This window comes from Arachis ipaensis, chromosome B3 (assembly GCF_059453495.1).
Source record: "Arachis ipaensis isolate K30076 ecotype BB chromosome B3, ASM5945349v1, whole genome shotgun sequence".
NCBI classification, from domain to species: domain Eukaryota; kingdom Viridiplantae; phylum Streptophyta; class Magnoliopsida; order Fabales; family Fabaceae; genus Arachis; species Arachis ipaensis.
In genome coordinates, this window is record NC_142438.1 from 38,841,984 (window position 1) to 38,864,571 (window position 22,588).

A 22,588-nucleotide genomic window follows, 5' to 3' on the forward strand; every position below is an offset into this window, starting at 1 on the left:
CCTCATCAACCATAATAACCAACAATAAAAATTATCGTTAATATCCATCTTCAAATCTCAACACCCACCAACACAACTCATCAATAATCATCATCTAACCATCCTAATTCTCCTCATTCATCAATAACATTAACACAACACATCATCATAATATATCATCACATATCATACTCATCAATATCCTTCAACAAGCATCATAAACATATATTATACATTCCAATATTCCCTATAGTACTCTTCATCATACAACATAATTTCATAAACAATTAATCATACACCAACATCATTCAATCCTATCTTATGGTCCACTAGCCTAAGTTTCCAGAAACATTATATATTACATAAAGGAAACCGAAACCATACCTTGGCCAATTTCCCAAACGCACCAAACACCAAACGAAGCCACCAAGCTTGATCCAAAGCCTCAACCAACTCCAACAAATACCAAAACTCAATCTAACATCACATATATATACCAACATCAAAATCTAATATACACAAAACAAATAAACACAAGGGTTTAGTGAAACTTTACCTTATCCAACAATATTAGGGGTAAAATCCAATATTTACTCGCTACTAGAGAATACCTAAACAAGCAAAATCACAAAATCTACTCAAAACCCATAACCAAAATCGCGCAAAAACTTAGGGAAGAAAACAAGGGAGTGAGCTTCGAGTTCTTACCAGGATTTCTTGGATAGAAACGTAGAGCTCGACGAGAGCTTCGTGTGGTCGCAAACGTCTCGTCAATCGGAGCTTCGGATCAAAAGTTATGGCTCCCGGAAGAGGAGAGTGAATAGTAACAATGGGGTTTCACCCCCACTATCACCTATCTGAGTTCTCTCTCTCTCTCTCTTCCCTTCAAAATTATATATATATATGTTGGACCTTGGGCCCGGTTTGGGTCCGGTCCAACCCGTTAGCATTTTTAGCCCGTTTGGCCCACTTTAGGCCAAAACCTTTAAGATTAGTGTCAGGTTTTCAATTCTAAAATTATTTTTGTCCTTTCAAAACAATAAACCAATTTTCTAAAATCTTATTTTTCTAAAAACACAATACCGGACAGACTTAAACCGGTTTGATCGGTTTGTTTGCCGGTTCGCAATTTTTCTCAGAATATACATTTTCTGACTCAGAAAAATCCATTGAAACCAAATTTCACCTTTATATCTTCAAATTAAAACTTCTAAATTTTGAATTTATTTCGGGCACTAAAATTATTATTTTTATAAAAACAGTTTTGTGTGAAAAAACTCAGATTCTTACATCCTCCCCTCCTTAAAAAGATTTTCGTCCTCGAAAATCTAAGTCACGCGACATATCCTTATCAAAGCGCCCTACCGTGTGGATGTTTCCTCTCGCCTTCCGTTGCGTCACTCTGATTATCGTCCTCAAGAATCGAAAATTTTGCTTGAAATAAATACTGATTTTTGTAACATTTTTCCAAAACCTTCAAAACAAGTTCAATGTCAAACCTTTTTCAAAAGACTTAAAATCATTTATTCTTAAATCAAAACCTTGCAACTTGAAACTTTTTTGTTAAGTTAAGCTTGAAACCAAATTCACAATTTAGCAAAACCATGGATTTCACCTTCCATCTAAATCATAATTTCAAGTTGAATCCCTTTTTGATAAGATAAATCATAAACCAAAATCACAATTCAAGAAAATCCTAAAACTCACTTTTTCTGTAAACCATATTATTCAGACCGAGAGTTTCGACTTAGTTTCAAAAGCAAAACATTTAAACCAAAAGTTTCAAACCAAATTTGAAAATCATGTTAACCTTCAAAACCCTTTTCAACATGGTTCAAGACCATACCAGTTAGAAACTGAAAATCATAAGTAAAAACCGCAAAAGAAACAGTTGGCACTTCTCTTGCCACCAGTATTGAGCCTCACCCATCAACTGATATGCCGCAACCCCACGAAAAGACTTTTCCGGAACATGCTGAGCTCGTCACGCATAGGCTAGGTTATCCATCCTCACTACCTCTCCGTTAACATGATCGACCTCATCCGTGAGTTGCCATTCGGGTTTTCTTTCCACACCAAACAGTCGATATCAAGGTGATCAGTCTCAATATCGAAAGTCTAGTGCCTCAATTATCCCAAAAAGGCACTTACAAATAAGCATGCTATGCAATATCAAGGAGATAACCTAAATAGCATGAAAGAAAAATGACCCAGAGTGTTCAACGAAGCACAGTCGGTCCATCCCTCAGGCTCACGAGGACGAACCGCTCTGATACCACTAAATGTAACACCCTAATTACCCTAAGCCTTACCTTTAGCCGTAAAGTAAAGGTTAATCAGAGGTTACAATAGTCCTAAGGCTTATACATATTTATATATAGAAGGGAATAATATATTATAGAAGCCTGATGAAGGATTAAGCTCAAAGACAGAATTACAAAAGCGCAAAATGTTACCACGAAGCTAACGCATAAGATACAAGGTACCGATGCAAAAGAATAGAACATATATAGATATAAGAATATAATAATCATAGGGAACTAGCCTCATCTTGCGGAGTTTAAGCCGACTAGTTACAAATAGAAAGATACAGAGTTTTAGAATTAAAACAGCTTATACAACCTATCTCTCAAATAAGCCTCTAAGGCCATAAAGATACATATACAAAAGGTGAGAGAATACTATGACGAAAGTAAAACAGAATTAAACAAGGAACGAACCATACTCCGCTTTGTCACCATCTCCGCAATCTCACCGAAGTAGATTACGACCTGCATCTGAAAATAACAACAAAGTATGGAATGAGAACTGGAGGTTCTCAGTATGGTAACAGTGCCCAATGATGTAAGATGTAAGGCTCCGGGATGCCAAAGGCAATCCTAGAACTTCACATCACATACAGATATTCAAGCTTAGAACAAAATAAATAAATATATAAAGAACTTAAACCATAAATCGGGTTATCTAAACTTAGGAGAATTCTAACTAATACTAGTCACACCGCTGTATCCCACAGCCTTCACCAACCTAACCTCCGTGCGATCCCATTGCCACCACCTACCTAACCTCCTCATCACCACACAATCACAATTAATGCAAACAAGTAAAACACAGATAATATTTATATACAACAAGTAGTTCAAGAAGTAGGTGGGCATGTTATAAAATTAGGCAAACTCAAGTAAACAAAGTAAGCAAGCATATAGGAGATGCACATGATGAATGTCTGCCCTATTGGTTGTGATATCACATGTCAGTTATTGCCAAACCCGATAGAAAATCCGGTTGACAACTCCCGGATTAGTCTCTCTATTGTGCATAAGGAGGAAAAATTCCGAGGGATGAGTGCCCTACCACCTTCTCCTTTCAGAGGAAAATATTTCGAGGGAGCGTGCCCTACCACCTTCCTCTGGTTGCCGCATGATTCCGTGGGTTAGTGCCCTACCACCTTGCAGAGAGAAGTCGCATTTTCAGGAGGAATAGTTCCGAGGGATGAGTGCCCTACCACCTTCCTCGGGTTGTGAGAAATATGAGTAAGAAGCCCAACTTCAACTCTCACATCCGAACATAGGCAGGTGACCGCCACAACCCCTACGATGGATAACAATACATATCGTAATCACATAGGTCACCGCTCATAGCACACTTCCACTCATACTCATTCCATCAACCACAATCATCAATTCATAAGTTCTATTCCGAACTCCATAGTTCATCAGTTCCTCAATTCCAATACCATCCTCCTTTCTCATCTACCATACCCATCCTCAGTACACCAGAAACCTACACCTCTGTTTACTAACTTTCTAACGTAAAACCCAAATTAAACCTCCTAGTATCTTTCCCTTATTCTGATACCCAAAATAAGCCCAGAAGTCTTAAAATGGTGTCACAGAAGCTTACAAGCTTGTTGGGAAGATGAAATAGTTGAAAACAAAGTTTAAGTTTGAGAAACAGGGCGTGTGCGTACGAACAGGGGTGTGCGTGCGCACACCCAAGCAGATTTTCAAAGTGTGCGCACGCACAGGGGTGTGCGTACGCACAGGTACGAAAATTCACAAGTCTGTTCACTCGCACAAGCTGTGCTAGCGCCCCCGACAGACTGACCTTCACAACGTGTGCGTGCGCACAGGGCTGTGCGTACGCACAGGTTGTAAAACTTCCTTGGTGTGTGCATGCGCACAAGGCTGTGCGTGCGCACATACTTGAAATCACAAAATTCTGCAACTTTGCAGAATTTCTGATTTTGACACCAATTTTTGAATGATCATAACTTCCTCTACAAAATTCCAAATTTTACAAACTTTATATCGACTCGAAGAGTTTTCAATAAAATTTAATTCTAAACAACTTTTAATTAATTTTGAAAACTGAGGCATAAGTTATGATCAATCAAAGTTTGCTAAAAATCAACTTTTACCAAAAGCCTCAAAACCTCCAATTCAACCAACTCTCAAATCAAAACCAAAACCAAACCTATTCAATCATCATAAACCACTACCACATACAACATCTTACCATTTCATATCATTCTCCTCAACTTCACACCTAAATTACTCAACCATTATACCATATCTCACTACCAATCCGTAATTCCCATTTAATCATAAATCCACACTCATAATCATCATCAATCAACAACAACCTCAACTACAAAAAAAATCCTCATAAATTCCAATAGTCATTATCAAACAATATCTATCATTAACCAAACGCATCATAAAACTCATCAACACCAATAATACTCAACAATCCTCATCAATCATAATAACCAACAATAAAAATCATCATTAATATCCATCTTCAAATCTCAACACCCACCAACACAACTCATTAATAATCATCATCTAACCATCCTAATTCTCCTCATTCATCAATAACATTTCCACAACTCATCATCATAATATATCATCACATATCATACTCATCAATATCCTTCAATAAGCATCATAAACATATATTATACATTCCAACATTCCCTATAGTACTCTTCATCATACAACATAATTTCATAAACAATTAATCATACACCAACATCATTCAATCCTATCTTATGGTCCACTAGCCTAAGTTTCAGAAACATTACATATTACATAAAGAAAACCGAAACTATACCTTGGCCAATTCCCCAAACGCACCAAACACCAAAAACTCAATCTAACATCACATATATATACCAACATCAAAACCTAATATACACAAAACAACTAAACACAAGAATTTAGTAAAACTTTACTTTATCCAACGATATTAGGGGTAAAATCAAACATTTGCCCACTACTAGAGATCACCTAAACAAGCAAAATCACAAAATCTACTCAAAATCCATAACCAAAATCGCGCAAAAACTTAGGGCAGAAAACTGGGGAGTGAGCTTCGAGTTCTTACTAGGTTTTCTTGATAGAAACATAGAGCTCAACAAGGGCTTCGCGTGGCCACAAACCGCTCGTCAATCGGAGCTCCAGATCAAAAGTTATGGCTCCCGGAAGAGGAGAGTGAATAGTAACTATGGGGTTTCACCCCCCACCATCACCTATCCGAGTTCTCTCTCTCTCTTCCCTTTAAAATGAGTTTGAAACTCATTAAACACACATATATATGTTGGACCTTGAGCCCGGTCCAACCCGTTAGCGTTTTTAGCCTGTTTGGCCCACTTTGGGCCAAAACCTTTAAGATTAGTGCCAGGTTTTCAATTCTAAAATTATTTTTGTCCTTTCAAAACAATAAACCAATTTTCTAAAATCTTATTTTTCCAAAAATACAGTATCGGACAGACTTAAACCGGTTCGACCGGTTCGTTTGCCGATTCCCGATTTTTCTCAAAAAATACATTTTCTGACTCAGAAAAATCTATTGAAACCAAATTTCACCTTTATATCTTCAAATTAAAACTTCTAAATTTTGAATCAATTCCGGACACTAAAATTATTATTTTTATAAAAACGGTTTTGCGTGAAAAAAATTGGGTTCTTACAGGCATGGCTTGATGCTTGTGACTGCAGAGTAATAAAGAATGCCATTCTTGGTAGTGTTATTCTAAGATTGTGGAGTGGCATTGCTTGTTTTCTTAAAACTTCAGTCTTCTTATAAAACTATTGTTTTGGTTACCTCAGGTTCAGGAAAATTTTCGCGGCAATGTTCAAACAGGGTTGAGAAAACTCAATGAGGGGGTTGACCAAGCTACACTATTGGCATTAGCTGAACTCAAGCACTTAAACATGACAAAAAATGTGACTTCAACCCTATCAATTGATGACATGCTTCCGGCAGTTGTTCAAGGTGCAATTGGAATAGCCAGTAGAAGTAATGATGATAAAATGGTGAGACTTGACTACCGTTTAACCTTTTTGTTTTCAACATACCAATCATGTCATGTTGCATCTTCTATGGTTTCTCTATGATTTTGTTAAATAATTCCTGCTCAGGACATAAAAAAAGAGGCTGGCATGTATTGAACATCAGAATAGTTAGTTCTTTACTCATTTTATTGCTCAATATTCGCACGTCATTTTGGTTGTACAGGCAGAATACATTGCTTCATTGAATCATGAAGAAACAAGATTGGCAGTTGTCTGTGAAAGGGCCTTCCTCACGACTTTGGATGGGTCTTGCCGCACTCCTATTGTCGGTTATGCTTGCAGAAATGAGGATGGTAATTGCTTGTTCCGAGGACTAGTTGCTTCACCAGATGGAACTCACGGTAATTTGATCCTCCTTATACGTTTGCCTACTATTTAAAATCTTTCCGCAACCTATAATTGACTTGATTTCCCTTTGTGCAGTTCTAGAGACATCGAGGGTTGGTCCATATGCTGTTGAAGATATAATTGAGATGGTTCTCTTATTTTAACTACTGTACTGTATTAATAACTACTGTACTGTATTTTTACATCTCAAATTCTCAATTTTTCTTATTTTGGGGTCCAGGGAAGAAAGAGCCCTAAGAAAAGCTGAAATGGAGGCCACAAAGGTATAGATCAGTGATTCGTTGTTTTATTTGCTTGGAATTCTAGGATGCCTTGGATTACAATTCTGTGTGTTCACTTCACATTATTGTTTAAGAAATAGTACTTCCTAATAGTAGTATTGTATTATGTGACTTTGAACCTTCCATTCACTCTGCATTTTCTCATTCCTAAGAATTTCCATTCAAATATAATCATGCTCTTATGAAATGGGCAGGCTGAAAACATGATTGCTAATAAGGAAGAGATCTTTTCCTGCCCTAAAAGAACCTGGTTTGTAACAGAGACAGAAAAGAAGGTTGCTGGAAAAGCAGCAAAGGTAAAATTTCTTGTTTCATTGTTGTGATATTCCTCAAATTACAAGCAATTAGTTACCCCTTTTTTGTGAGGTCATTATAATGCATTTTGATAGGGTTGGCTCTTTCTCTTCTATTAAATTATTTCTTATCAGGCATCTATTAATAACGACAAGAGTTTTGGAAAGGTAATTAGTGCTCAGGAAGCCGAAGACCTCAAAATGAAGGAAAAGAGGAAGCGGGAGCGAGAGGTAAGGAGGTGACCCCCTATTTTGCATGCAGCTTTTTAATTATTATACCTATTAGGATATATATTCAAACTTGTTTCCATGCATTATTCACATTCAGTAATTGCATGATGAATTTTTAACCAATGCAGAAAAATTTGCCAAGAAAGAAGCGTAGAAAATTGTAAGCGGCTAGAGAGATGTTGGAAGATGAAGGAGATGATGACAAACCAGAAGGATCCACTTCCTGTTTGCATTTAAGGTTTAATCCATATTCCTTAACCTCTATTGAACTTTAATACATGAACTACAGGTTAAGGGGGAAAATAAGAAAGAAAAGGGTGGACTTTTGCTTGTTGATGTCGTTTATCGACGAGCAAAAGCAGTGAACTATCAAGAAGGCAATGGATTCAGGCAAGATCGTGAAGAAGAACAAAAAGAATAATGCTCATCCTTCACATAAGTAGCCTTCAAGGACACAAGAGATGCAGGAGCTATTCCAAGCTGACATGAAGGACAAAAATCCAAAAAGAAGAGGTGCTGGAGTAGGAAAGAAATCCAAGAGTTCGTTCAAGAGCAAGTCAAGGTATTTACTCAAATCAATCCCATATCTTACATCTGATTAGTTTCATCTTGGTTGAGTCATAAAGTATTAACTTCATTCTAACGTGGGTAGTTTTTCTGTATCCTGATTTATACTTGCTTTCAATATCTCATTCAAATTCTTTTTCAGGTACAAGCGCAGGTAGTTTGAGGCTAACGATCCTTATTAAAAATGTGTTCATGGAATGAAAATGCACCTCAATGCAAGACGTTATTGTTAATCTGACATGGGTGCAAAGGCATAAGACTTGTACCATATCCAGTCACCAATGGAGGTGATTAAATGAGCAGCTCCTACCACCTGTGAGTTTTAATTGTTTCCTTTTGGTGCTTTTGTGTTATCATGGTGCCTGGTTGAATACTAGTTATTTAGATGTTCCTAGTTGAATACCTTACTGATTCTTTGCTTAGACAGAATTGAAGTAGAAACTAAGAGTAAAAGAAAGTCAATGATTTTTATTATCCTTTTTATAATCTTTCTATTAAAGCTAGTTTTCAATTGATTAGGCAAAGAGAGCTAGTTAAAAGCTGAAGAGCCGAATTGTAGCAGAGCAATCTATACATAAATGGTCTCATATAATTGAGCAATTGGGAACTTTGCTTCATTCTCTCTGCTGTATTATTGGATTGCATATGAGGTAGACTCTATTTGTTTCCTTTTGATCATTAACTATGTGCTAATCATTGATGTAACATAGATTTGTAGTATTTGTGTTGTTTAAATTTGTATTATGCTTTATTACATTTCAAGAGAACTTTGTGTATAAATATTTAATTATATTGAATTTAATGAAATATTTTATTTTATAGTAATTAATTTTAGTATATTTATATTATGTAGTATAATAATAATAATTAATGGTAAAATTTGAAATTTTAGAAAATTAATAGGTGGTTATTTCTAAAAGAGTGAGTGTAATTAAAAAAAATCATAAGATTTTAGCGGCAATAGTAATGGCAACTAAAAGTGAACTACAATTTTAGAATTATTTTTAGTGGCCATATAAATTGTCGGTAAAATGAGTTTTGGCTGCAATAGTAATGGCTACTAAAAGTGAATAATTGATGAGCGGATATTTTATACGCTTTTTGGGGTTAATTTCACATAGATTTTAGTATATTTTAGTTAGTTTTTAGTTTATTCTCATTAGTTTCTAGGCAAAATTCATATTTCTGGACTTTACTATGAGTTTGTGTGTTTTTCTGTGATTTCAGGTATTTTCTGGCTGATATTGAGGGAGCTGAGCAAAAATCTGATTCAGGCTGAAAAAGGACTGCTGATGCTGTTAGATTCTGACCTCTTTGCACTCAAAATGGAATTTCTGGAGCTACAGGAGTCCAAATGGCGCGCTTCCAATTGCGTTGGAAAGTAGACATCCAGGGCTTTCCAGCAATATATAATAGTCCATACTTTTCTCAAGGATAGATGATGTAAACTGGCATTGAACGCCAGTTTCATGCTGCTGTCTGGCGTCCAGCGCCAGAAACAAGTTACAAAGTGGAGTTCAACGCCAGAAACAGGTTACAACCTGGCGTTGAACGCCCAAAACAGCTCAGGCACGTGAGAAGCTTTAATCTCAGCCCTAGCACACCCCAAGTGGGCCCCAAAAGTGGATTTCTGCACTATCTGTCATAGTCTACTCATTTTCTGTAAACCTAGGTTACCAGTTTAGTATTTAAACAACTTTTAGAGATTTATTTTGTATCTCATGACATTTTAGATCTGAATTTTGTACTCTTTGACGGCATGAGTCTCTAAACTCCATTGTTGGGGGTGAGGAGCTCTGCTGTGTCCTGATGAATTAATGCAAGTAATTCTGTTTTCCATTCAAACATGCGTGTTCCTATCTAAGATATCCATTCGCGCCTAACTATGGAGAAGGTGATGATCAGTGACACTCATCACCTTCCTCACTCCATGAACGTGTGTCTGACAATCACCTCCGTTCTACATCCGATTGAATGAATATCTCTTAGATTCCTTAATCAGAATCTTCATGGTATAAGCTAGATTGATGGCAGCATTCATGAGAATCCGAAAAGTCTAAACCTTGTCTGTGGTATTCCGAGTAGGATCCTGGGATTGAATGGCTGTGACGAACTTCAAACTCACGAGTGCTGGGCGTAGTGACAGCCGCAAAAGGATAGTAATTCCTATTCCGGTACGATTGAGAACCTGCAGATGATTAGCCGTGCGGTGACAGTGCATTTGGACCCTTTTCACCGGAAGGATGGATGGTAGCCATTGACAACGGTGATCCACCTATACACAGCTTGCCATAGGAGGACGTGCGTGTGTGAATCAGAAAACAGAGGAAAGCAGAATTTCAGAAGACAAAGCATCTCCAAAACTCCAACATATTCTCCATTATTGCATACAAGTATAATTTGTGTTCTGCCTCTTTTCTCCTTGCAATCATATTTGATAAGTGAATTATTTTATTGTCTTCCTGACTAAGAGGTATAAGATAACCATAGATTGCTTCAAGCCAACAATCTCCGTGGGATCGACCCTTACTCACGTAAGGTATTACTTGGACGACCCAGTGCACTTGCTGGTTAGTTGTGCGAAATTACATTGTGAAGTAATTTTCGTGCACCAAGTTTTTGGCGCCGTTGCCGGGGATTGTTCGTGTTTGAACAACTGACGGTTTATTTTGTTTCTTAGATTAGGAAAATTTTTCTTTTTGGTTTAGAGTCTCTTATTATTGTTCTTGGTTAAAAAAATACTTCTTCAAAACAAGTGTTACATTCATAACTCATTTGGCTAGAGTGTTAGTCTGTGTTCTTGGTAATTGGGTTAGAATCTTTTATACTCTTTTCAAAATCTTCTTTTTCATAAATAATAATTTCTCTATTAAATTTTGTGCCAAACTTTAAGTTTGGTGTTTTCTTGTTGATTTCCCTTTGGTTTTCGAAAATTTTGGTTTGGTTTTCTAAAAATTTTAAGTTTGGTGTTCTTTCTTCATGTTTTTGTGTTCTTGTGAGTCTTCAAAGTGTTCTTGAGTTTTCCTTGTGTCTTGATCTTAAAATTTTTAAGTTTGGTGTTCCTTGGTGTTTTCCCTCCAAAATTTTCAAAAACAAGGAGCATTAGATCTAAAAATTTTAAATCTTGTGCTATCTTATTGTTTTTCTCTCTCCTCTTTAAATTCAAAAATATATGTTCTCTCTATTTTAAAGCAAATTTTCGAAATTTGCCTTTAAAATTCAGATTTTTATTTCAAAATTTAAAACCTTTTTCAAAAATCATCATATCCTTTTCAAAACATCCTAACCACTTTCTCTCTCCTCATTTTTTCAAAAATTTTCAACCATTTTTATTTATTTTATTTTAATTTATTTCATTTTTGAAATAAATAAATAAATAAATAAATAAAAATAATTTTTTTTATTTTACATCATCTCCCTTTCTCCATCATGGATCTAAGTGGAAATGAACAATCCAGGAGGACTCTGGGGTCATATGCTAACCCCTCTACTGCTTCATATGGGAGTAGCATCTGCATACCCTCCATTGGAGTCAGTAGCTTCGAGTTGAATCCTCAGCTCATTATCATGGTGCAGCAAAATTGCCAGTATTCCAGTCTTCCACAGGAAGAACCTACAGAGTTTCTGGCACAATTTTTACAAATTGCTGACACAATACATGATAAGGAAATAGATCAGGATGTCTACAGACTATTACTGTTTGCATTTGCTGTAAAAGATCAAGCTAAGAGGTGGTTAAATAACCAACCTAAGGCCAGTATAAGAACATGGAAACAGCTGACAGAAAAATTCCTGAATCAATAATTTCCCCCAAAACGGATGACACAGCTAAGGCTGGACATCCAAGGCTTTAAACAAGGAGATAATGAATCTCTTTATGATGCCTGGGAGAGATACAGAGAGATGCTACGAAAATGCCCCTCTGAAATATTTTCAGAGTGGGTTCAGTTAGACATCTTCTATTATGGGCTTGCAGAAGGAGCTCAGATGTCTCTAGATTACTCAGCTGGTGGATCTATCCACATGAGAAAGACAATTGAAGAGGCTCAAGAGCTCATTGATATAGTTGCCAGGAATCAGCATCTGTACCTAAGCAGTGACCCTTCCATGAAAGAAGAGGTTAAAACAGTAACTGCTGAACTCAGTCCTGTAAAACAAGCTGCTGAATTCAATCAGCAATTGGACTTTCTAACAAAGCAGTTAACCGAATTCAAGGATAAACTACAAGAGACAAGGATGGCTAATATAAATATGGAAGAACAATTGAAGCAAACAAAGCAGCAGCTGTCAAGACAAATAACAGAAGAATGCCAAGCAGTTCAATTAAGAAGTGGGAAAACATTAAATACCCCACCTCAAGGCAGCAAAGAGCTAAGGAATGAGCAAACCACCCAAAATTCACCTGAGGACAGTAAGAGCCCAGGGAAAAGTAATTCTGCCATTAAAACGCCAACAATCTGGTGGAAGGCTGGTGCTGAACGCCCAGACTATGCCTAAGACTGGCGTTCAACGCCAATAACAAGCAAGGACTGGCGTTCAACGCCAGAAACAAGCAAGGATCTGGCGCTGAACGCCCAAAATGGGCACAGTTCTGGTGTTCAGATGCCAGGAACAGACAAGGAGTTGGCGTCTCGCGTCACTCCAGCTTCTAACTCTAGCACTCAATTGCCAGTGAGGGATCAGACACACACAAGTGCTGATGACAATCCCTCTAAAAAGGCTTCTTCAACCACTTCTGTAGGCAACAAACCTACAACAACTAAGGTTGAGGAATATAAAGCCAAGATACCTTATCCTCAAAAACTCCGGAAAGAGGAGCAGGATAAGCAATTTGCTCGCTTTGCAGATTATCTCAGGACTCTTGAAATAAAGATTCCATTTGCAGAGGCACTTGAGCAAATACCTTCTTATGCCAAGTTCATGAAAGAGATCTTGAGTCATAAAAAGGATTGGAGAGAAACAGAAAGATTTCTCCTCACTGAAGAATGCAGTGCAATCATTCTAAAAAGCTTTCCTGAAAAGCTTAAAGACCCTGGGAGTTTTCTGATACCATGCATATTAGAAGGTAATTGCACCAAGACAGCTTTGTGCGATCTTGGGGCAAGCATCAACCTAATACATGCATCCACTATCAGAAAGCTTGGCTTAACTGAAGAAGTTAAACCAACCCGGATATGTCTCCAACTTGCTGATGGCTCCATTAAATACCCATCAGGCGTGATTGAAGACATGATTATCAGAGTTGGGCCATTCGCCTTCCCTACTGACTTTGTAGTGCTGGAAATGGAGGAGCACAAGAGTGCTACTCTCATTCTAGGAAGACCCTTTCTAGCAACTGGACGAACCCTCATTGATGTCCAACAGGGGGAAATAACCCTGAGAGTCAATGATGATGAGTTTAAGTTGAATGCTGTCAAAGCCATGCAGCATCCAGACACACCAAAAGACTGCATGAAAGTTGATCTTATCGACTCTTTGGTAGAAGAGATCAACATGGCTGAGAGTCTCGAATCAGAGTTGGAAGACATCTTTAAAGATGTTCAGCCTGATTTGGAGGATTCAGAGGAGATTAAAGAGCCTCTGAAATTTCCTCTGGAAGAGGAAAAACCTCCTAAACCCGAGCTCAAACCATTACCACCATCCCTGAAATATGTATTTCTGGGAGAAGGTGATACTTTTCCAGTGATCATAAGCTCTGCTTTAAACCCACAGGAAGAGGAAGCACTTATTCAAGTGCTAAGGACACACAAGACAGCTCTTGGGTGGTCCATAGGTGACCTTAAGGGCATAAGCCCAGCTAGATGCATGCACAAAATCTTAAAGGAGGATAATGCTAAACCAGTGGTTCAACCACAGAGGCGGCTAAATCCAACCATGAAGGAAGTGGTGCAGAAAGAGGTCACCAAATTACTAGAGGCTGGGATTATTTATCCTATTTCTGATAGCCCCTGGGTGAGCCCTGTCCAAGTCGTCCCAAAAAAGGGAGGCATGACAGTGATTCATAATGAAAAAAATGAACTGGTTCCTACAAGAACAGTTACAGGGTGGCGCATGTGTATTGACTACAAAAGGCTCAATACAGCCACCAGAAAGGATCATTTTCCTCTACCATTCATAGACCAGATGCTAGAAAGACTGGCAGGTCATGATTATTACTGCTTTCTGGATGGCTACTCAGGCTATAACCAGATTGCAGTAGATCCCCAAGATCAAGAGAAAACAGCATTCACATGTCCATCTGGAGTATTTGCTTATAGAAGGATGCCATTTGGGCTGTGTAATGCGCCTACAACCTTCCAGAGATGCATGCTCTCTATTTTCTCTGATATGGTGGAAAAATTTCTGGAAGTCTTCATGGATGACTTCTCAGTATATGGAGACTCATTCAGCTCCTGTCTTGATCACCTGAAGCTTGTTTTGAAGAGATGCCAAGAGACCAACCTAGTTTTAAACTGGGAAAAATGTCACTTCATGGTGACTGAAGGGTCCTTGGGCATAAAATCTCAAACAAGGGGATAGAGGTGGATCAAGCAAAAATAGAGGTAATTGAAAAATTACCACCACCTGCCAATGTTAAGGCAATCAGAAGCTTTCTGGGGCATGCAGGATTCTATAGGAGGTTTATAAAGGATTTTTCAAAAATCGCAAAACCTCTAAGCAATCTGCTAGCTGCTGACACGCCATTTGTTTTTGACACAGAGTGTCTGCAGGTGTTTGAAACGTTGAAAGCTAAGCTGGTCACAGCACCAGTTATTTCTGCACCAGACTGGACATTACCATTTGAGCTAATGTGTGATGCCAGTGATCACGCCATTGGTGCAGTATTAGGACAGAGGCATGACAAGCTTCTGCACGTCATTTATTATGCTAGTCACGTTTTAAATGATGCCCAGAAAAATTACACAACCACAGAAAAAGAATTACTTACAGTGGTTTATGCCATTGACAAGTTCAGATCATACTTAGTAGGATCAAAAGTGATTGTGTATACTGACCATGCTGCTCTTAAATATCTACTCACAAAGCAGAATTCAAAACCCAGGCTCATCAGATGGGTGTTGCTTCTGCAAGAGTTTGATATAGAAATAAGAGACAGAAAAGGGACAGAGAACCAAGTGGCTGATCATCTGTCCCGGATAGAGCCAGTAGAAGGGACGTCCCTCCCCTTTCTTGAGATCTCTGAGACTTTTCCGGATGAGCATTTATTTGCCATTCAGGAAACACCATGGTTTGCCGATATTGCAAACTATAAAGCTGCAAGGTTCATACCCAAAGAGTACGATAGGCAACAAAAGAAAAAATTAATCACTGATGCAAAGTACTACTTGTGGGATGAACCCTATCTCTTTAAAAGATGTGCAGACAGAATAATCCGTAGGTGTGTTCCTAGAGAAGAAGCACAAAGAATCCTATGGCATTGCCATGGATCTCAATATGGAGGCCATTTCGGAGGTGAGCGAACAGCCACCAAGGTCCTCCAATGTGGCTTCTATTGGCCCACACTCTATAAAGATTCCCGAGAGTTTGTACGTAACTGTGACAGTTGCCAAAGAGCTGGTAATCTGCCTCATGGTTACGCCATGCCTCAACAAGGAATCTTGGAGATTGAGTTGTTTGACGTATGGGGAATTGACTTCATGGGACCTTTCCCACCATCATTCTCAAACACTTATATTCTGGTGGCAGTTGACTATGTATCAAAATGGGTTGAGGCCATTGCCACACCCACCAATGATACTAAAACAGTGCTGAAGTTCCTCCAGAAATATATCTTCAGCAGGTTTGGGGTCCCTAGAGTACTAATCAGTGATGGGGGCACTCACTTCTGCAACAAACAGCTTTACTCTGCCATGGTCCGGTATGAGATTCGCCACAAGGTAGCGACTCCATATCATCCACAGACTAATGGACAAGCTGAAGTCTCTAACAGAGAGCTAAAAAGAATCCTAGAATGGACTGTAAATACCCGTAGAAAGGATTGGGCAAGAAGCTTGGATGATGCTCTGTGGGCATACAGAACAGCATTCAAGACTCCTATAGGGACCTCTCCATACCAACTGGTCTATGGTAAGGCATGTCACCTGCCCGTGGAACTGGAACATAAAGCCTACTGGGCAACCAGATTCCTGAACTTTGATGCCAGATTAGCTGGAGAAAAAAGATTGCTCCAGCTAAATGAGCTAGAGGAATTCAGATTCACTACTTTCGAAAATGCCAAGCTTTATAAAGAAAAATAAAAAAAGTGGCATGACAGAAAGCTATCATCTAGAATCTTTGAACCAGGACAAAAGGTTCTGTTGTTCAACTCTAGGCTCAGGCTATTCCCCGGGAAACTGAAGTCCCAGTGGAGGGGACCATATGTGATTACAAGTGTATCACCATATGGTTATGTGGAGCTTCAAGATATTGATTCTGATAAGAAGTTCATTGTCAATGAACAGAGAATCAAGCACTATCTTGAAGGCAATGTTGAGCAAGAGTGCTCAAGACTGAAGCTAGACTAAAAGCTCAGCAAGGTCCAGCTAAAGACAATAAAGAAGCGCTTGCTGGGAGGCAACCCAGCCATGGGGCATCAATCCTCTAAGCATTTTTGCCCTATTTTTATTTTTATTTGTTTATATAAAGTTCATTGATAACAAGGTAAAGAATCAATTGCATAAGTTCACAGGGTTATAGAAGGATTCTGCACACAAAACAGAGAAAAAGAGCTCACTGGCAAGAAAACGCCAGTAAAAGTCTGTTTTGGGCGTTCAACGCCCAACAGAAGCATCCACTGGGCGTTGAACGCCAGTGAGGATAGCCATCTGGGTGTTAAACGCCAGAAATAAGCTCTTTCTGGGCGTTTAACGCCAGATTTACAGCATTCTGGGCGTTCAGAAAAACGCCCAGTAACAAAGGACTTCCTGGCGTTCAATGCCAGAAAGAAGCAGCAGCTGGGCGTTGAACACCCAAGAGAGGCAGCATTTGGGCGTTGAACGCCCAAAACATGCAGCGTTTGGGCGTTCAAACGCCAGGATGGTGGGGAGGAGGTAAATTCATTTTTTCTTCATATTTTTCATTTTAATCTTAATTTTCATGCTTCAATTCATGATTTCTTGCATAAACATGTTAAGAACCCTGATTTCTAAAATCCCTAATTTCTAAAAACCCTACCTTAAAAATATCAAATGTATCTTAATTCATAAGCACAAACCTTCTTTTTCAAATTCAATCCAACTCTTTTTCAAATTTTCAAAACAAATCTAATTTTTTCAACTAATATCTTTTTCAAATCTCCACGTTATCTTTTTCAAAATCTAGATTTATCTTTTTCAAAAATTTTTCATATCTTTTCAATTTTAAACTATATCCTCTCTTATCATATCTTCTATCTTATCTTCTCCAAATCAATCCTTTTATCATATCTTTTCAAAATTTTCGAACCCACCCCCTTCCCTTTATATATGGGTTCGGCCTCCACCCTCCTCCATCAACAATTGCACCTAGCTCTCCTTCTATCCCTCTCCTTTCTTTTCTTTTGCTTGAGGACAAGCAAACCTCTAAGTTTGGTGTGTTTATCTGTGATCACTAAGAGCATGGCTCCTAAGGGAAAACAACCCACTTCAAGAGGCAAGAAAGAGAGCGTTCCAAAACCACTTTGGAATCAAGGGAAGTACTTATCTAAAGAACATTCAGACCATTACTCTAAAATAATAGGTCTAAGATCAGTGATCCCGGAAGTTAGATTCGATCTGAAAGAAGACGAATATCCAGAGATCCAGGAGCAAATTCGAATCAGGAACTGAGAGGTCCTAGCTAATCCTGAAACGAAAGTGGGAAGGAATATGGTCCAGGAGTTCTATGCTAATATATGGCATACAGACAGGCAAAGACTATCTGGATCTGATATCTATGACTATCGAACCATGGTCAGAGGAAAGATTATTCATACCCACCCTGACAAGATCAGCGAGATCTTAAAGCTACCTCAGCTGAAAGATGATCCAGACTCCTTCAATAGGAGAATGATGAGAACAAATAAGAGCCTGGATAAGATTCTAGAAGACATATGCATCCCTGGAGCCAGGTGGACCACCAGCACGAAGGGTGTTCCTAATCAACTCAAAAGAGAAGATCTCAAACCAGTAGCCAGAGGCTGACTGGACTTCATTGGGCATTCTCTGCTGCCCACTAGCAACCGTTCTGAAGTCACTATTAAAAGAGCAGTGATGATCCATTGCATCATGATGGGAAAAGAAGTGGAAGTTCATCAACTGATTTCAACTGAATTCTACAAAATTGCTAACAAAAATTCTAAAGAGGCCAGGTTGGCTTACCCAAGCTTGATTTCTCTGCTCTGCAAGGACGCTGGAGTAAGGATGGGAATAACTGAGTATATATCAATTGAGAAACCAATCACCAAAGCATCAATGGAAAAACAACAAGCACAGGATGACCCCATCAAGAAGAAAGCACAGGAAATTCTCCCAGAAATCCCTCAATCTGAATAATGGGAGTATCTTTAAACATCCATAACCAAGATGCAAGAAGCTATGGAACAAATAATAAAGGAACAGAAGGAACAAAGTCAAATTCTTTGCTACTTGATTAAAGAACAGGAAGAGCAAGGGCGTGACTTGAGGGAATTAAAGCGCCAGAAGTTATCTCTTGAAGGACCAAGCACCCCACAGATCCGAGGAACATCCACTTCCCAGAACAAAGGTTGTTAAATTCCAATTTCTGCTTTAACTCTGTGATATTTGTCATTATAGGAGTTTACCTTAGGAGTCATATAATAGTAATTAGTGTCTATTTTGATTTTATCTCCAATTAAGTTATAGTCTATTTTTCTCATCATCAGCAAACATGAATAAAATAGCAGATCTTTTGAATAAGAGGCAATAAAATTCGAGTTTTAATAAGAAAAAAATTCTAATCAGTAACATGTGGTGGCAATGCTTTCTATCTTCTGAATGAATGCTTGAACAGTGCATATATCTTTTGAATTTGTTGTTTAAGACTGTTAAATATGTTGGCTCTTGAAAGAATGATGAACATGAGACATGTTATTGATAATCTGAAAAATCATAAAAATGTTTCTTGAAGCAAGAAAAAGCAGCAAAGAACAAAGCTTGCAGAAAAAAAAAAAACCAAGCAAAAAAAGCCAAAAGCCCTTAAAACCAAGAGGCAAGGGTAAATAAAAAGGATCCCAAGGCTTTGAACATCAGTGGATAGGATGGCCTAAAGGAATAAAATCCTGGCCTAAGCGGCTAAACCAGGCTGTCCCTAGTCATGTGCTTGTGGCGTGAAGGTGTCAAGTGAAAACTTGAGACTGAGCGGTTAAAGTCAAGGTCCAAAGCAAAAAGAAGAGTGTGCTTAAGAACCCTGGACACCTCTAATTGGGGACTTTAGCAAAGCTGAGTCACAATCTAAAAGGGTTCACCCAATTATGTGTCTGTGGCATTTATGTATCCGGTGGTAATACTCGAAAACAAAGTGCTTAGGGCCACGGCCAAGACTCATAAAGTAGCTGTGTTCAAGAATCATCATACTGAAATAAGAGAATCAATAACACTATCTGAATTCTAAGTTCCTATAGATGCCAACCACTCTAAGCTTCAATGGATAAAGTGAGATGCCAAAACTGTTCGGAAGCAAAAAGCTACTAGTCCCGCTCATCTAATTAGAATCTGAGCTTCACTCAAAAACTCTGAGATATTATTGCTTCTTGACTTATTGGTCTTCTATTTTATTTGTCTAGTTGCTTGAGGACAAGCAACAGTTCAAGTTTGGTGTTGTGATGAGCGGATATTTTATACGCTTTTTGGGGTTAATTTCACATAGATTTTAGTATATTTTAGTTAGTTTTTAGTTTATTCTCATTAGTTTCTAGGCAAAATTCATATTTCTGGACTTTACTATGAGTTTGTGTGTTTTTCTGTGATTTCAGGTATTTTCTAGCTGAAATTGAGGGAGCTGAGCAAAAATCTGATTCAGGCTGAAAAAGGACTGTTGATGCTGTTGGATTCTGACCTCTCTGCACGCAAAATGGAATTTCTGGAGCTACAGGAGTCCAAATGGCGCGTTTCTAATTGTGTTGGATAGTAGACATCCAGGGCTTTCCAGCAATATATAATAGTCCATACTTTGCTCAAGGATAGACGATGTAAACTGGCGTTGAACGCCAGTTCTATGCTGCTGTCTGGCGTCTAGCGCCAGAAACAAGTTACAAAGTGGAGTTCAACGCCAGAAACAGGTTACAACCTGGCGTTGAACGCCCAAAACAGCCCAGGCACGTGAGAAGCTTTAATCTCAGCCCCAGCACACCCCAAGTGGGCCCCAGAAGTGGATTTCTGCACTATCTGTCATAGTCTACTCATTTTCTGTAAACCTAGGTTACCAGTTTAGTATTTAAACAACTTTTAGAGATTTATTTTGTATCCCATGACATTTTAGATCTGAACTTTGTACTCTTTGACAGCATGAGTCTCTAAACTCCATTGTTGGGGGTGAGGAGCTCTGCTGTGTCCTGATGAATTAATGCAAGTAATTCTGTTTTCCATTCAAACATGCGTGTTCCTATCTAAGATATCCATTCGTGCCTAACTATGGAGAAGGTGATGATCAGTGACACTCATCACCTTCCTCACTCCATGAACGTGTGTCTGACAATCACCTCCATTCTACATCCGATTGAATGAATATCTCGTAGATTCCTTAATCAGAATCTCCGTGGTATAAGCTAGATTGATGGCAGCATTCATGAGAATCTGGAAAGTCTAAACCTTGTCTGTGATATTCCGAGTAGGATCCTGGGATTGAATGGCTGTGACGAACTTCAAACTCACGAGTGCTGGGCGTAGTGACAGCCGCAAAAGGATAGTAATTCCTATTCCGGTACGATTGAGAACCTGCAGATGATTAGCCGTGCGGTGACAGCGCATTTGGACCCTTTTCACTGGAAGGATGGATGGTAGCCATTGACAATGGTGATCCGCCTACATACAGCTTGCCATAGGAGGACGTGCGTGCGTGAATCAGAAAACAGAGGAAAGCAGAATTTCAGAAGACAAAGCATCTCCAAAACTCCAACATATTCTCCATTATTGCATACAAGTATAATTTGTGTTCTGCCTCTTTTCTCCTTGCAATCATATTTGATAAGTGAATTATTTTATTGTCTTCCTGACTAAGAGGTATAAGATAACCATAGATTGCTTCAAGCCAATAATCTCCGTGGGATCGACCCTTACTCACGTAAGGTATTACTTGGACGACCCAGTGCACTTGCTGGTTAGTTGTGCGAAATTACATTGTGAAGTAATTTTCGTGCACCAATAATATTGAAATCTTAGAATTACTTTTGGTGGCCATATAAATTGCCAAAAAAATGGCCACTAAAAATTATATACTTTTTGCGGCCATTAAAAAGGTCTTTACCGGCAAATGTTATAATTACCACTAAAACCTTTTAGCGGCAAAGCATAAGACGGCTAACGTCTAATTTTCGGTAAATGTATTAGCGGCTATTTTTATTTCCGCTAAAAACAAAATAAATGGCTACTAAAAGTGATGTTTTTTGTAGTGGTTGGAAATCGAATTCCAAAATTCAACCAATTAATCAATATCAATAATTACAATATTACACTAACAATTCAACCAGGCTCAACAAAAACCATGAATCAAAATGTTTTACAAATAATTCTAGTATTAAAAAAAATCCATCCAAGAAAAAAATTGCAAACTTTCAACACCGCGTCATCTAAAACCTAAATCCCCAACAAGAAAAACTAACTAGGCAAATAATTAGAATCGAATTCGAATTTTTCATGAAAAAAAGAGAAATCAGAAACAAAAATGATTACCTGAATAGTGGGCTTGGCTTCAAGAGTGCTAGCACTGTGATCAGGTAATCACTGAAACTAGGGTAATTGAAGAGTTGAAAAAATGTCAGAAAAAAAAGAACAAATAATAAAAACCCAACCTAGAAAGAAAGAAAGAAAGGGAAGAGAAATAAAACAGGGGCGAAGAGGGGGACAGGGCAATAATAATAATACAATAACAATACTTAAAATTTACAAGCAATCCAATAACAATACAATCCAATTACAATATCACAGTAACCCATAGCAACCTACTCTAACTCAATAATCTCAACAGTCAAAATTATTCAACTCAGTAATAACAGCAAAGTTCATAGGTTAACTAACAACAATTATTGTACAAAAAAAATTAATACTTAGGACTAGAAGCTAGAACAGAGAAGTGCAGATTAGCAGACTGAGCAAGACAGTGATTGACGCGGTGGAACAGAGCTGGCGCCGGCGGGACAGTGGCTACGCGATGAAGGCAGGAGGCGAGACCGGTGACGGTGGTTTTGAAACTCAAACAGTGGCTCCATGATGGAGGGGAAGGAAGTTGCGACAGTGGCTTCGAAGCTCGAAGTTGCGATGGCAGCAGTAGCAGGCCACTGGCTGGACGTAAGTGAGGGAGTGATGGAGGAGCTCGATGATGATGAGAGAAAGGAGAAGCTTGAGGTCGAAGAGATTGT

At 38.5% G+C, this 22,588-nt stretch overlaps 1 protein-coding gene across 1 annotated transcript; it reads left to right on the forward strand.

Moving 5' to 3' along the window:
- The first annotated feature begins 5,992 nt into the window (after nucleotides 1–5,992).
- Nucleotides 5,993–7,912, forward strand: LOC107632968 (porphobilinogen deaminase, chloroplastic-like). Its single transcript, XM_088506991.1, has 7 exons — nucleotides 5,993–6,004; nucleotides 6,093–6,299; nucleotides 6,502–6,679; nucleotides 6,762–6,814; nucleotides 7,162–7,263; nucleotides 7,396–7,491; nucleotides 7,781–7,912. Exons 1-7 carry the CDS (start codon nucleotides 5,993–5,995, stop codon nucleotides 7,910–7,912), a joined length of 780 nt encoding a protein of 259 aa, XP_088363117.1.
- Nucleotides 7,913–22,588: the final 14,676 nt, after the last annotated feature.

What these genes read in the sequence shown, in the direction of transcription:
- LOC107632968 (XM_088506991.1), top strand. An exon ending in TTCACCAGATGGAACTCACG is followed by an intron (nt 6,680 to 6,761) that starts GTAATTTGATCC and finishes CCCTTTGTGCAG; the next exon opens with TTCTAGAGACATCGAGGGTT. An exon ending in TTGAAGATATAATTGAGATG is followed by an intron (nt 6,815 to 7,161) that starts GTTCTCTTATTT and finishes TGAAATGGGCAG; the next exon opens with GCTGAAAACATGATTGCTAA.